This window comes from Pteropus vampyrus, unplaced genomic scaffold (assembly GCF_000151845.1).
Source record: "Pteropus vampyrus isolate Shadow unplaced genomic scaffold, Pvam_2.0 Scaffold416, whole genome shotgun sequence".
Taxonomy (NCBI): Eukaryota; Metazoa; Chordata; class Mammalia; order Chiroptera; family Pteropodidae; genus Pteropus; species Pteropus vampyrus.
Genome location: NW_011889197.1, coordinates 720,400 through 733,931, shown reverse-complemented (window position 1 = coordinate 733,931; position 13,532 = coordinate 720,400). Strand labels below are relative to the sequence as shown.

Sequence of the window (13,532 nt, the reverse complement as noted above, 5' to 3'; positions counted from 1 at the left end):
GGCAGATGCCAAGATGGGGGAAGGGAAGACGAGTGCTCCAGCTGAAGAGAATAGCACTCTCACTTGGCAGTGGAGCAGGTAACTCCCAAATGACCTCCAGGTGGCATAGCCCATCAATCCTTAGGATTTCACAAATACAACACAACCTGAGGGTTGGGAGGGACTTCAAACTTCACTCCAATTACACATCCAGTGATTCAGTCCCTCCTACAACATCTTTGCTCAGCATTACGCACTTCTGATGGCTTCCGCCATTACGGTAATCAGAACAAGTCTAAATTCTTTTCTTCTGAGAGCTCTGCATATACTTAGGCTGACTGTCATGCTTGTTGCCGCCCTCCCAAGTCTCTCTTTCACCATAATGTGGGTTACGAGTTAGCTGAGTATGTTGCTGAGGAACTCAGAAGGCAGAGTAGGTGATCAGGTACCTTCCCAGATGGTAAGGAGGCCTTTGGACAAGGGTCACATTGTCTAAGATAGGGGACAAAAACTGTCCATCTTTGGAAGGTGAAAACACCCCAGAAAGCCAAGATTACCTTAGTAGGAGAGCGATGGTATCAATACGCTATCCTGGGATATTCATTTGTTACTAGAGTAGCAAAATATTATTTGAATCCAACATTGGATGCTTTTGCCTAGCCCCAAGGAAGCCACCCCTATATATTTTAATTAATTTTTTTAAGTGTCATAAAACCCAAAAGTGTCAAGAGAGCCTTTGGCACCCTAATAATAAACTCTGGTAGGAAGAGAACCATTTCCCACCTTTAATCAATGTGAAACACTTGCTAAATGCCATTGAGAGGAGCGCAAGGGAAAGGAGGGGCCAGGTGACAGTGAAATCCAGAGCCATGACAATGACTTTCAGAGTTCTTGAAGTTTCTGGGGTCTTGGAGTCCCAGTAACTTTATCCTTTACAGTCTAGGAAACATCAATGAGCTCACTTCCTACACTTTTATTTACCCGCTTTGAAACTCAGGTAACTTAGAGAAGCAGATCATTCACAAACTAACTCATTTACATTTCCCCATATTCTACCATCCCTTGGTACATAGGTTACTATATATTGTTGTTGAAAATTATTCGAACCTTATTCTTTTTCTTCTCTTCGAAAGTTGTTATCCTGGGGAAAAAAAGGGTTCATTACATCTTCTCAAACCCACACCCAAAGATGCTTTTGTAGGATGGATTTGAGTGTGGGAAGAAAGTCTTTCCTGGACACTTATAATATCTCCATTCTTCCCCTCCAAGGAACTCCCCATCACTACTTTCTAAACATTGTTCAAAACTGACCTTGAAAAAGATTTTCTAATTCTAGCAGTGTCTAGTCACTCTGGCAGTTGAATTTGAGATAATCTAAGCCTACTTGCTTTCTTTTGGGGGGTCATCAACCACCACCAGTAGTTAGTGCTTCTAATATAGGAAAGCAGATCAAAAAAGTGATGTTGGACTCATTCTTGCCACTAGAGAAAGATAACTTGTTATATTCCAGTACCCAAAGGGTTTCCTAGCACATGACTTTCATTACATCATGGATAACAGACCCATCAGTTCACTCATTCAACAAATATTGATGCACATATTATGCTATAACACTGTTTAAGACACTAGGATATAAGTGAACAAGACAAAGTTCTTGTCCTCTTGGAGTTCACATTCTAGAGGAGATACAGATATTACACATATAATATCAGAAAGCAGAATAAGTGGCTTGAGAAAAATAAGGTGCTATTTTAGGCAGGATGGTCAAGGGAAGTCTTTTCTAAGGTGGTGACATTTGGGCAAAGACTAAAAGAGAGAGCAAGCCAGGTAAACGTATCTGGGACCTGAGCACTGTTGGGGGGAGGATTGTCAGTGCAAAGACTGAAATGGAAGTGGCCTTGGTACATTTATGGGCTAATGAAGAGGTCAACGAGGACAGAATGACGGGGCAGGGGGAGGGTGACTCTCAAACAGCATTTAAGGAGTAGCTGTGCCCCTTTGCAAGCCTTCTTCCATGTCTCTGGGACTGTAGCAAGATACAGCTTCTCTTTACTTCCAGAAGCTTTTCTCCAATATACAGTCAGAAATTTGTGGGTGCTGGGCATTTCTTGCCACCACTGTGGGACACTCAAAAGTGACACTTCCTCAGGAAATCTGCCAGCCCTACACTGACTCGTCGCTCCCCTGTCCTGGTGCTCCCCCCATCCCCCAATACCCCCACACACAAGCACAAGGAACTATTATTCCTTGACTTTCTCTCAGGGAGTTTTAACCATGTTTTAGATCATTTTCCCATGTTATAATATGGTTGTCAGTAATGTAAGTGGAAGAGTCTGAGTAGAGAGCTAAGTGCTGCTCACCGCCACGTTAGTGCTGCTCACCGCCACCCAGTGGGGCTCTCCTTTCAGGCACACATCAGACCACACCGAACCCGCCACCTTCCCTGCAGTGGGGCGGGATCTGGAGACTAGCTCTGGCTCATGAGCTATGAGCAGGGATGACTTGTATTACTTCTGGGTCACGTTCTGGGTCTACTTGCACAAGAACCTCCAGTGCTCTCCTCCCTTGCCACAGCTTCCCATGAATATGAACATGAGTTTCAGATGAGGTCTCTAACGGATGGGGCAGCCCCTCTCAGCCCTGACGGCGGACAAGCCACACAAAGGACCATTACCCAGGAGTCACCTGGACCTGCAGCAGACTTTGCTTGCGCAGGAAATACACCTTTTTGGTGTTAAGCTACCGAGATTTTAGTGATGTCACTACAACATAAACTTAGCCTACTCTGATAGGAAGGGATTGCTTTTCTTGCAAATGAATAGTGTCTTCACTGTGCCTGCGTTATGGGGTTCAGGATCTTTGAAAATTCACTTTGGGCAGCAGAGTGAGAAAAACTGCAGGCTCTGAAGTCAGAAAGCTTGGGCCCGAATCCCATTTAACCTCAGAAGAAGGAACTCAGGCACATCACTTATTTTCTGGGCCTGAGTTTCTTTATCTGTGAAGTGGCAACAAAATTAATAATGCTACTTCTCATTACTGTTAGAAAGACTTGAGTATTAACATACGTAAAACACTTAGAATAGCCTGGTACATGTAACTGAACAGTAAATTGTTAGCACTATTACTTACTATCAAGGCAATCACTACATTCTTCTGTGGATAAGCATTTTGCTTTAACAGATCTTGAATCAAGAAAAAAAAAGTATATATGTTTAAGAATAATGGAACGACCCTTATTATTCAAAAATGGAGAAATAATCTCTCTTAGCAACTCCCGTCAGCAGAGAAGGCACAGCTCACAGAATCTCATAAGCCCACTGCCCTCAACTGCAGTTATCACATTCAATGGAATGAAAAGGAGACAATGTATCTCTAAAACAGAAGGCAACATTGTTCAGTAGTCATAATCAGCGCTATCTACATAAAGGTCTCCACTGAATAATTGCAATATATTTTTAGAAAGCAAGGGCTTCTCCACTGCCATGTCATGCTTCGAGTTTCACTGTGAAGTTTTATTTTAACCACTAAATTTGTCTTGCATCTATACTTACCAAGGCTCTCTTCCTGAAAGGTGTCTCAACTACATGAAACTTTTCAGTTTTTCAGAAAAGTTGACTCAACTGATTCAATTCTTAATAATATAATTGTATAAGCATAATATAACCAACCCTTTGACCACTGTGTGGCCTTGTACCATTTCAAAGTAAAAATCCTGGATAACTTTTACTGGGTACTTGCTCTCCTGCTAAGCCCTTTAGAAACATCTATTATCTAATTTAGTCTTCACAGCAACCACAAGTAGTAGGTGCTCTTTTTAGTCCCATTTTACAGATGAGAGTGCCATGGCTTAGAAAGGGTTTTAGAAAGTTTTAGAAGGGGAAGGGTTTAGTAGTTCAGTAAGGGCATTAGAATTAGTAAGTAACAGTCTGAATTCAACTATTCAGATATTCAGCTTTAAAGCCTGCTTTCATTAGAGCATAAGCTTGTGTTGAGTGCCTGGGCATAAACTTCAGCTCCACAACTGATGACCAGCTGTGTGACAGTAGGCCAAGACTTCAACCTCTGTGTGCCTTGGCCTCATCTATAAACTCATGGGTTACAAGGAACAAATGAGTTAAATGATGTAAAATGCTTACAACAGGGACTGGCACTATAGTAGAGTAAGGACAGTGTTAGCTACCAGTTGCTGTTGCCTCAAATTGACAATTAGTCAAATAAACTAATTATATGCTGGTAGTTCTTGTAAAGGTTTTGGTGACAAAGGAGGGCACATCACTTGGTTCTAAGAGTTGTTTTCCAGGAATATAGTATTTCAAAAACTGTTGACTGCCTATAAGTAAATATGCATTAACTACACTTCCTAACTAGCCTAAATGTCTCACACCCCACTTAACTATATATATAGAGTTGATAGTAGTCATTTCACTAGTTTTAGTGAATGTCGAATTGTTTTCTTATATTGCTTATCAGCTCAATTAGTCTCAATTTCTTTGTATGATTATTAGTTTTGAATCTGGGCTTAATGTTTAAACACCGGGGACAGAGAAATTAGTGATAAATTTCAGGGCTAGTATCACTGAAGTGATGGGGAACAAAGATGCAAATGAGAAAAAGTGGCAAAGGTTGATGAAGTAGAGATAGCTTCTCTTTGAGAGGTCTATTAAATATGCCATCTACATCAGTATTTCTCAGCTATCTGCACCAGAATCACATGGGGTGGTTGCTAAAACTGTAAATTCCTGAGTCCAATTCCAGACCTACTGAATCAGACTACCTGGTGGCTGCTCAAGGACTCATGTTTAAGAGGCTCTCCAGGTGCTTTGTACGAATTCTGAAGTTTGAGAACTCCTCGTCAAGTTTAAAACGTAAACCAGTGGCTGAGAAATCTCAGGATGCTTTTCAAATGTTTTTAGGGAATGAAAAAAGAACACTAATTGAATGACTCAGTGACAGGTGAAGCTGTATATGCGTGCGACACTCTGTCTTCACATTAGAGTTATGTGTGGCTGCTAACTATCTTCTGTGGACTACCATTCTTCTATGGGGAGAAATACTTGGTGGTTATTAACATGGAAAAGTGTCTAATCCTATAGCTTCCTTGCAAAATGTCAAATGCAGGGAAAACTTACAGTCTTTGTTTCAGTCTCCCTTCTCAGTATCTTACACAGTAATCTCACCTTCTGAAACTTTGCTGCCCGAGCACTGCTAGAAGAAAAGGATAAGAGGCTCTGAGTGATGACAAATAGATGACACAAAGTCTGAATCTTTCAGGGCCCCAGTTCAGAACCTTTTTTGTTCACCATTTTGATATGCTTATTTATTTTGAATGATTATTTAGAGGAAGAGAAAGGTTTACAGGTAGTTCATAAACAATAGCAAGAAGTGACATTAGAAAAAAAAGAAGATACAGAAAAATTTTAAAAATAATTCAAGAAGATAAAGGAACAGAGGTGGCAGGTCATTTGGTATAGAAGCAAACATTCCTTTTGTATGAATGTGTCCCCCCAAGCATATCACTATATTATAGTGCAGTAATCCATAGGTATAAATGATGAATCTTTAGGTGTTGACAGCAAAGTTTATGGTTTGAAATATATTCTGGAAACATTCTATTTAAAATAAAAATTAAACCTCACAATCTTTTTTAAGAGGTGCACTCTCAACTATGTGAGAAACAGAGTTAGACAGCTGTCTAACTAAAACGTCCTACTTCAGGTGGTGGCAGATGCCCAAAGTTTTTGCTGTAATGGGGAGTCAATATTAAAATGTGGCTTTTGCAATGAACCACACGATTGAAGTCTCAAATATCATCAATGTACTTGTCTCCAATTACTCAATGATACACATTTTAAGAGCTATGTACTATATTTTCATCAGTATAAAGGAAGTTTGGTGATGAAATAGAAATGAGTCCCAGAAAATTAGAAATGAGAGTCCCAGAAAATTAAGCAGAAGACACAATGGAAATGTCATATATGTCTCTTCTTTAATCCCATCGAGCAGTTTCCATGGAAACACCTGTTTACGTCTGGGAGTGTTTATGGAAAGCGGATGTCCTATCTTTGCTTCCGGTCTGGAGTGTGGCATGCAGGTATGTAACAGATGGCTGGCTCACCTGGGTCATCCGTACTAAACAGGCAACTTTCCCTATTCACTGGCAAAAAAAGAAAAGCTCTAATATTTTAGAATGGTTTGTAATTTATGATTCCCAGTAGGAAAACTAGGATTTCAATAGCTGAATATTGGGGGGTTTTGCCTTCAAAGAATCCTGGTTGATACTGAAATGTTTCTGAGAAGAATTTTGGCACAGGAATACACTCTGGACCCCACCAGGCAGCTGGGTTACTGGCAGCACTTGTTTTATCAAAGTATTTTATCTGGGTTTGACACAAACCAGCTTGCCACAGGTGACCAAGTTTAAGAGATGATTCTTTTCTGGTCATTTTATTCTGAAAAGTAAATAGAATGTCCAAGATGGTTTGTGAGGATCTTTAGAAATATGGATATTATTCAGAATCTCCTTCTGGAGTATCCTAAGAAACCAAATCAGTTTCCTGGGAGCTGCAAGCCCGAGGTAGCAGGTCTGCCGAGGCTTTCCAGTAAGATCGAAGGGCCTCTGCAGTTCTAAGATACTGTTTTGACTTGGGGAAAATATGGCCCAGCAGCATACTGTGGCAAATAGATATAAACAGGTGACATTAAATCCTTTCCATCAAATAACATACCATTTGGGATAATAATCTGTGTTATATAAACATTAACCTTTAGGTCTGAATATCCCCAGTCAACCGCCCTAACTTGTAGTTTGTTATAATTCGTATTAGGTTAAAAAGGAAACACACACAAAGAAGTCTGTTTTAACCTGAAATAATTTTGTTGATATTTGAATTGCTTTCAGTGGGACATTTGCTTTAAACCACAGGGTTCTCCATCTGGATTATCAGAGTACAAAATCTCTTCTCTCCCCCCACCCCCAGCCAAAACAAAGAAACAAACAAAACCCCCAAACCCACACTCAGCTTCAAATAAGTTTTGAAGAAATGAGACTCTAAATATTTACATATGGGTCAAGAAATAAATCACAAAACTATTTACAAAAATACACAAGCTTATATGCATTAACAATTTACACCAGTTCACAAAAATATTAAAACATAAAAAACCACTATATAAATTAAAATTAAGAACTCAAAAAGTATGATCTAAGACTTCCTAGGATGCTTCTCTCATGCAGGTCATGGTTGAAAATTCAGATTTTGCTACCTTAGAATCTAAACTGTAAAACATTTTTATTCTTTGAACACTAACAGTACTAATCAGAAAAGGAAAAAAAACCCTCTGTGCACACTGACATTATCTTGCACACAGTTAAAATATACCATTCCTGACATTTCCGTAACACACAGTACTGAAAATCACATGCTCTAACCATTTGGAAGTAACTTTCTGATATACTCTTGCTTTCATTATCATTTCCTTCACACACTGCTTAGAAGATTCTTTTCCAACACATTTGCGGAGGGCGGTGGGGGGTGGGGGGTGGCGTGACTGACAGGGCGGGAAACAGACATATGAACTTTGCCAGCTCCTTAACTAAAGGGGCAAATTTCAAATTTACATTGTATGCATCTATTGCTGCTTCAAATGTGTTAACCTACTCTCTATCCCCACTTACATTAATGGTTCCTCTTCTTTACAGAATTAGTTCTAGAATTTTTCAACCTGACCCTAACTTCTAAAAAATGCTTTGCCATTATAAAAATGTTCAGGCCCTATCCTTGGGACCATCCCAGGGATTGCATGTTTAAAAGAAAACTGAATACAGTAAGCAATAAGGCTCAGATGAAATTTAGTAAAAAAAAAAAAAAAAGAAAATGAAACCTCTGGGGCTGTTAGCAAAGTCTCTGGCCAGACATCCAGGGAATATTTATTTCAATCAAACTATGGCATCAGAATTTTGCCAAAAAGATGAGATCTGGAGACATGAATATGAAAATACTAATAAAATTATGGGTTTAATGCATAAGGCAACTCCATTTCCTTGATCATAATGCTCCATGTCAGAATTTGAAATAGTAACATTTAATTAACCTATCTGTGAAGTCACACACAAGGTGAACTATGCTGAGGTAACCTGGCTCACAGTGATTTGCCATCCAATTTCTACCCTACAAGATTAGAAAGGGAAAGATACAGGCAAAGTCCTTCAAATAACTGAATCCAAAGTTAAGGCTGTATCTACATACATAAGTGAAACAACTCTAGATTTTGCTGAAAGTTTGTGTTTCACACTTATACCAGAAATTTGAGTCCCTATTCTGTATTCAAAATACGTACCTGATATTTCTAAGCCCATAGGATATTAATAAAGTGATTGCTTTGAGGAATTAACCTTAGTATTTATAAAATAGACTTCAATTTCAGGAGTAAACAATGTGTGTGACAACAAATCCACAAATATTAAAATTGGACAGGACTTCTTCAGCCACATCCTTCTGTTTCTTTTTAATTAAAAAAAAAAAAAAGCTGCTTTAGAACAGTGTGAAATGTTTTACTAGAATTACTAGTTACCAAATACCATTGAGAAAAAAATCTGTTACTAAAGCCATCTGTATGTCCTTGTCACACCAGGTCCCCTTTGTAATCGCCATGCTGCTGGTGAGAACTTACAGGGCTTGTGTGATCCCAAAGGGGCCATGAGTTGCCTACTTGACAAAAAGATGGTTAAGGTAAAAAAAAATTAGTGCTGTGTATTCACCGAAGACCAAACTCCTGCGAACAGCACCTGATGTTTGTGTGCTAAGTGGAGGATTCCTACCTCGTTTCCCAACATTGCGAACATATGCTAGTAGGGTCTGCACTTTTAATGGAGAGGCCTAAATTTCCACAGACCTTTTCACATATAGGTATTTTAGATTTCTACCATGATGTTTATTGACCCCCTCTGATCAATTCTGGGGGAACAACAACAACAAAAGACCTTATAGAGTATTTCCACATATAAATACATGTGTTGTTCTTAAAACTTTATTTCTTTTCCTAAATATAAACCCTTAAAATGCAATCACTTTTTTTTAAAATAAAAAACTGGCATGACTCCTAATCTTTATACAATTTCACAGCAATAATAGCAGCATAAATTTAGCCTCTTAAAAGATTTCTTCCTTTGCTCTAAATAGAAGTTAATTCCAAGTTTTAAAAAACCAGAGCAGCGACCATCCAGTAAATGGAATGAAATTCTCCTAGGGTCTTCTACAAACTGAGCATTTAAAACATGTGCATGTATAAAAATCAAGTATTATTAAGAGTTATGGAATGAAATGACAGTCTAAACTCGTTCTGTAGATAAAGGACTGCCTTGCTAGTCTGGCATATATGTTATGGGGTGAGTTGAGAAAATGGAATGGATTAGGCTAGAGGCATCTGCTCCAACTCTAATCAGGAATGCAACTTTCAAAGGAAAGTCCTGGGTACTGAACATGTTTAACATGTCTACAGAGTTATACGAACTATATACTTGAACTGCTGGTGTAGATGGCAATTACAGTAGACTGCGATTGCAGACGTAGAGTGAACAAACAGCACGCTGAGTCCTCAGGATGGAAATGGTAACCGTGCGGAATTCCAACGGGTGAAATGGGGCTGTGTCCTAAGCGGTTATTGCAGGAAATTTCAGTTTTACTAACAGGTAGCTACTTTAAGAATTCCCAAGAAACCTGTGCTCTGGTTTAAAAACAGAAATTAACATGTAGGTTTGTAATCGTGATAAATTATGTGTGTTTATCCAGTCACACCATGCTGGGGTTTTTAAAATGAAAAACTTTGCTTTAGTAGAACACACGGTATGAAATGTTTTTACTAGGATTACAATTTACCAAATATTATTTAGAAAAGAAATAGCTGAAAGCAGGCAACACATTAGAAGCGTTGATACGGTTTTCTGGTGCTAACAGTGTTCACTAACTTCCACCTGAGAAATGCCTGTAATTCTAACTTTTAACAATCCTTTCCACAGTGATGCGAGCCTGTTCACTGAACAGCTAAGAAAAATAAGAATGTGAAGACCATGGCTCAGCCGGGGTATAAGTGGTCTGACATTTTATGATGACTCCTTATAAATTTCTTAGTCTTAATTCCCTCATTTTTTAGTTATAATTTGCTAAATGTCCCATAGACTTATCTGAAGGATCAGGGAGAAGTTTTTCTCAGACCTAATTTATAATTTAACACACAGACCCTTCTAAGACAGGGAGAATGACGTGAGAAAAACTGAGTGTCAGTCTGGGCAAGTGTCATAGGTATTGAAAAAGTCAGTAGGAATGCAACAGAAAACGCAAAAGCCTCCCAAGAAAAAGATATAAACTGCTCTGAACTATACAGCAAATACTAAGAAGGATAAAGTCAAATTCAAATTCAGGTAAAGGCAGTCCTCAGGCTCTTACAAATTAGCTCTATATGGCAAGTATGCTCTGTGACAAATTTCTTTACTAGGTTTTCAGCACAGTGCTTTATAATCATTCAGATCTCTTTTAATGACAAAAATGACAGTTTATAGTTGGAAGAGGTGGTAATAAGACAGGAAGGGAAAAAAGATGGTGATTTATTTTTCTTCTTCTTCTTTTTTTTTAATGTGGTCGGGGGATTTGTAGCTTTTTTTCCTTTTTCTTTTTGTAATCTTTTTGGTTACTGAAAAAAATAGAACAGTCCACTGTCCAGCAGAGGCTGCTTCAACTCTATTGCTCGCAGGGCTCATTCTGCATGGATCTGTGTTTCAGGATGCTGCAAGGATAGCTCTGTGGGCAGGAAGGCCCCCTGACCCAGAGCTGTAGCATATGTCCTATTCTGCGGGTGGGGAAAGCCAGAGGGCATATACGCCCCCATTGCTCCTCCTCCAAAGCCTCCTCTCTGGTGCTGGGGTGGGGAGTGGTAGCCCTCTAGGTTGTCATACTGGGACACAGCAGTCATGCTGCTCTGGCGCTTGCCATGTGCTTGGTATTGGAACAGCACACCGGGGTCCCTCTCCATGTTCTGGGTATGATGGAGCTTCAGGCTATGACTCCTCTCTGGTTTAGGGGGTGGGACTGTGGACTGACTGAAGTGTTCCTCCTCCTTGTAGCAGTCTCTGGAGTGTTTTTCTGGGGCAGGAGGCTGCCGAGCCCGAGATCTCTCCAGCTCTTTGGAGAGCCTCGCCTCTTTGTGGTTCAGTCTTAAAGATTCCTGCCCCGGTGTAATATACTTCCCTCCAGAGTTATGGTAGCTGATGGGCTCAGAAGCATCTGGGATCCCTTTGGACCCAAAATCTAACTGGCTGGCTCCCTGGGGGTAAGGTGGCCCATTTTTTGATTCACACAGTTGCCTATGGCTTGCTTCCTGATGTGCCCTGTGCTCAGGTAGACTACAACCCATGTCATGGAGCTTCCTGTTCCTGAGACTGCTCTGCTTCTGCGGGAGGGATGGTTTCTCTGACTGTCCATTGCCATGTCCTCCATGGTGATGGGCTCTATCGAACTCTGGCTCTGGATGCTTCCGATAGAAGCGGTCATCTCCCTCAGGACTGATGGCCTTGGCTGGATGCCGCCCCTCCTTTCCCTCTGCCACTGAGAGAAGTCCAGTTTTCCCAGGATCTGATTTACTGCGTAGATGGATGACATAGATCCCACCCAGGTCGTCCTGCATAGCCGGGGTCATATTATCATACTGGGACATGACAGGCCCTTTCACCTTCTGCCGAGCCCGGCTCTCTCTCCGGATGGACTGCATACGATATTTTTCCATGTCTTCAAAATCCCATGAGGTGTAAGTGTGCTTTACATCAGCAGTTGGAGGAATGTTCACTACATTATGGTCATTACCGGAGAAATAGCCAGTCACGGTGGCCCGGGGACGTGGAGGCAAACCAGCATAACTGTACAAGTTCTTCCCTTGCAGCCGAGGATTGTAGAAAGCAAAGTCACGATTGGGTAACCGGTGAAGGGGCCTCAGCTGTACGGTGCTATAGGCATCCACATCGCAGAGGGCTCCGTCGGGACCGTAATAGGAACTAGAAGAACTGGAATATGGGCTATAACGATAGTGGACCCGACCATTCTCAAAGTAAGGCTGAAGCTGAGTTACATGATAATCTGAACGGGCCTGGGAGGACTGATATGGCTTATACTGATACAGGGGTCTTGAGCAGTAGGCTGGTTCATCATCTGGGGGAACTTCTGTCCGTGAAATGGGAACAGAGCGAATCATGGCAGATGGTGGGGCATGGAGAGACTGGACTCTCCGGATGGTAGGATATGGTGGAATATCTTCGGGGTAACAACCACTTCTCATGGACGAGCTCAGAGAAGATACATACTCAACCCGGCTGCACGGCTTGGCATGGTGTCCAGACACATTTCTTCCCGGGGCCACATACGTATTATAACGAGGACCCACGGAGGCTGGTGGCTCTGATCTGGAACCATACACTTGGTGTTGCTCCAATTTATTGTGATGTGGAGGTACACTCTGGGGACGGAACTGGCAGTTTGGAGTCATATTGAAATGCAAACAGTTTTCTGGACCAAAGTGTTCAGTGGTGACATCAGGCCTAGCGAACGTGGAATAAGTAGTTTTCTGAGACGCATGCTTAGGTTGTGGGACAGGAAGTGGTAAAGGCAAAATATCATCCATGGAGGCTGAAGAAGCAGTGACAAAGGGATGATAACTGGAACTGCTGGTCGCATCTGCAGTGCTGGAGTGTATGGCAGCAGCAACTTTACCCTCCATTGTCCTGGCAGGGGGGACTGGTGCAGGAAAGCCACAGGAAGTGTGCACCGGGACAGACTCAGTACGCAGGTGTAGCAGTGGGGCCCTGGCACCTTCCCACATCTTTTCAGGGAGGCCTGGCTGGAGAGCAGGAGCAGAGACAGGACACTGAGCAGCTGCACCGCCATCGCTCACAAGGACAGGAGCCAGGTCATCCATGGCTCTGGGTTCAGGTGGCCTCTCTGGAACTGGAACTACTCCTTGAACCTATTGAAAGATGGTAATATTATGAGTTTATTTTCTATGCTCCCCTCTACAGAATCAAACTCTACTAAATTTATAACTCACAAACTTAAGCTATTTAGGTAGGAAATTTGAAATTCCTTAAGTCACGTGGTAATGTTGGACAAGACAGTAGGCCACCCTATCCCCAAGGCCAGAAAACGGCCTATGCTGCTATCTGGTGTCACAGACATTACCATCTTTGGAGAACTGTTCTAATTTATGATAGGTTTGAAGTGTGAGATGAGGTTGCCTGCCATTATCTTAATGTGCAGACCAAAAACAAAGGTTCAGTCAAAAAACAGTCAAGCTTAAAAATACATACACAGTCTATCTGTTTAGCTTGGGCTTGACATCAAGAATATTTTGTTAAACAAAAAGGGTGGATTCTACCTGGAGAGATTTTTTAAGTGACTCATAGTTGCACAGAGTGAGCAGTTTAAGCCCCTAAATCTAGGGAAGGGCAATAAAGTGACTTGTCTAAGGTGACATTCAACAGTTACTGTCTCTCCCTGTTTTCTACTCTGGTCTGT

The 13,532-nt window shown here is 41.1% G+C and overlaps 1 protein-coding gene across 3 annotated transcripts in view; it reads right to left on the bottom strand.

Moving 5' to 3' along the window:
* Nucleotides 1-6,830: 6,830 nt before the first annotated feature.
* The window catches only part of ARHGAP32 (Rho GTPase activating protein 32), a 177,991-nt gene continuing 171,289 nt past the window's right edge, over nt 6,831-13,532 (bottom strand). For all 3 annotated transcript variants that reach the window (XM_011380924.2, XM_011380925.2, XM_011380926.2), the window contains one exon: nt 6,831-12,984. In XM_011380924.2, coding sequence (XP_011379226.1) covers nt 10,729-12,984 — 2,256 coding nt within the window. In that variant the 3' untranslated portion in view covers nt 6,831-10,728. The remainder of the gene's footprint in view (nt 12,985-13,532) is intronic.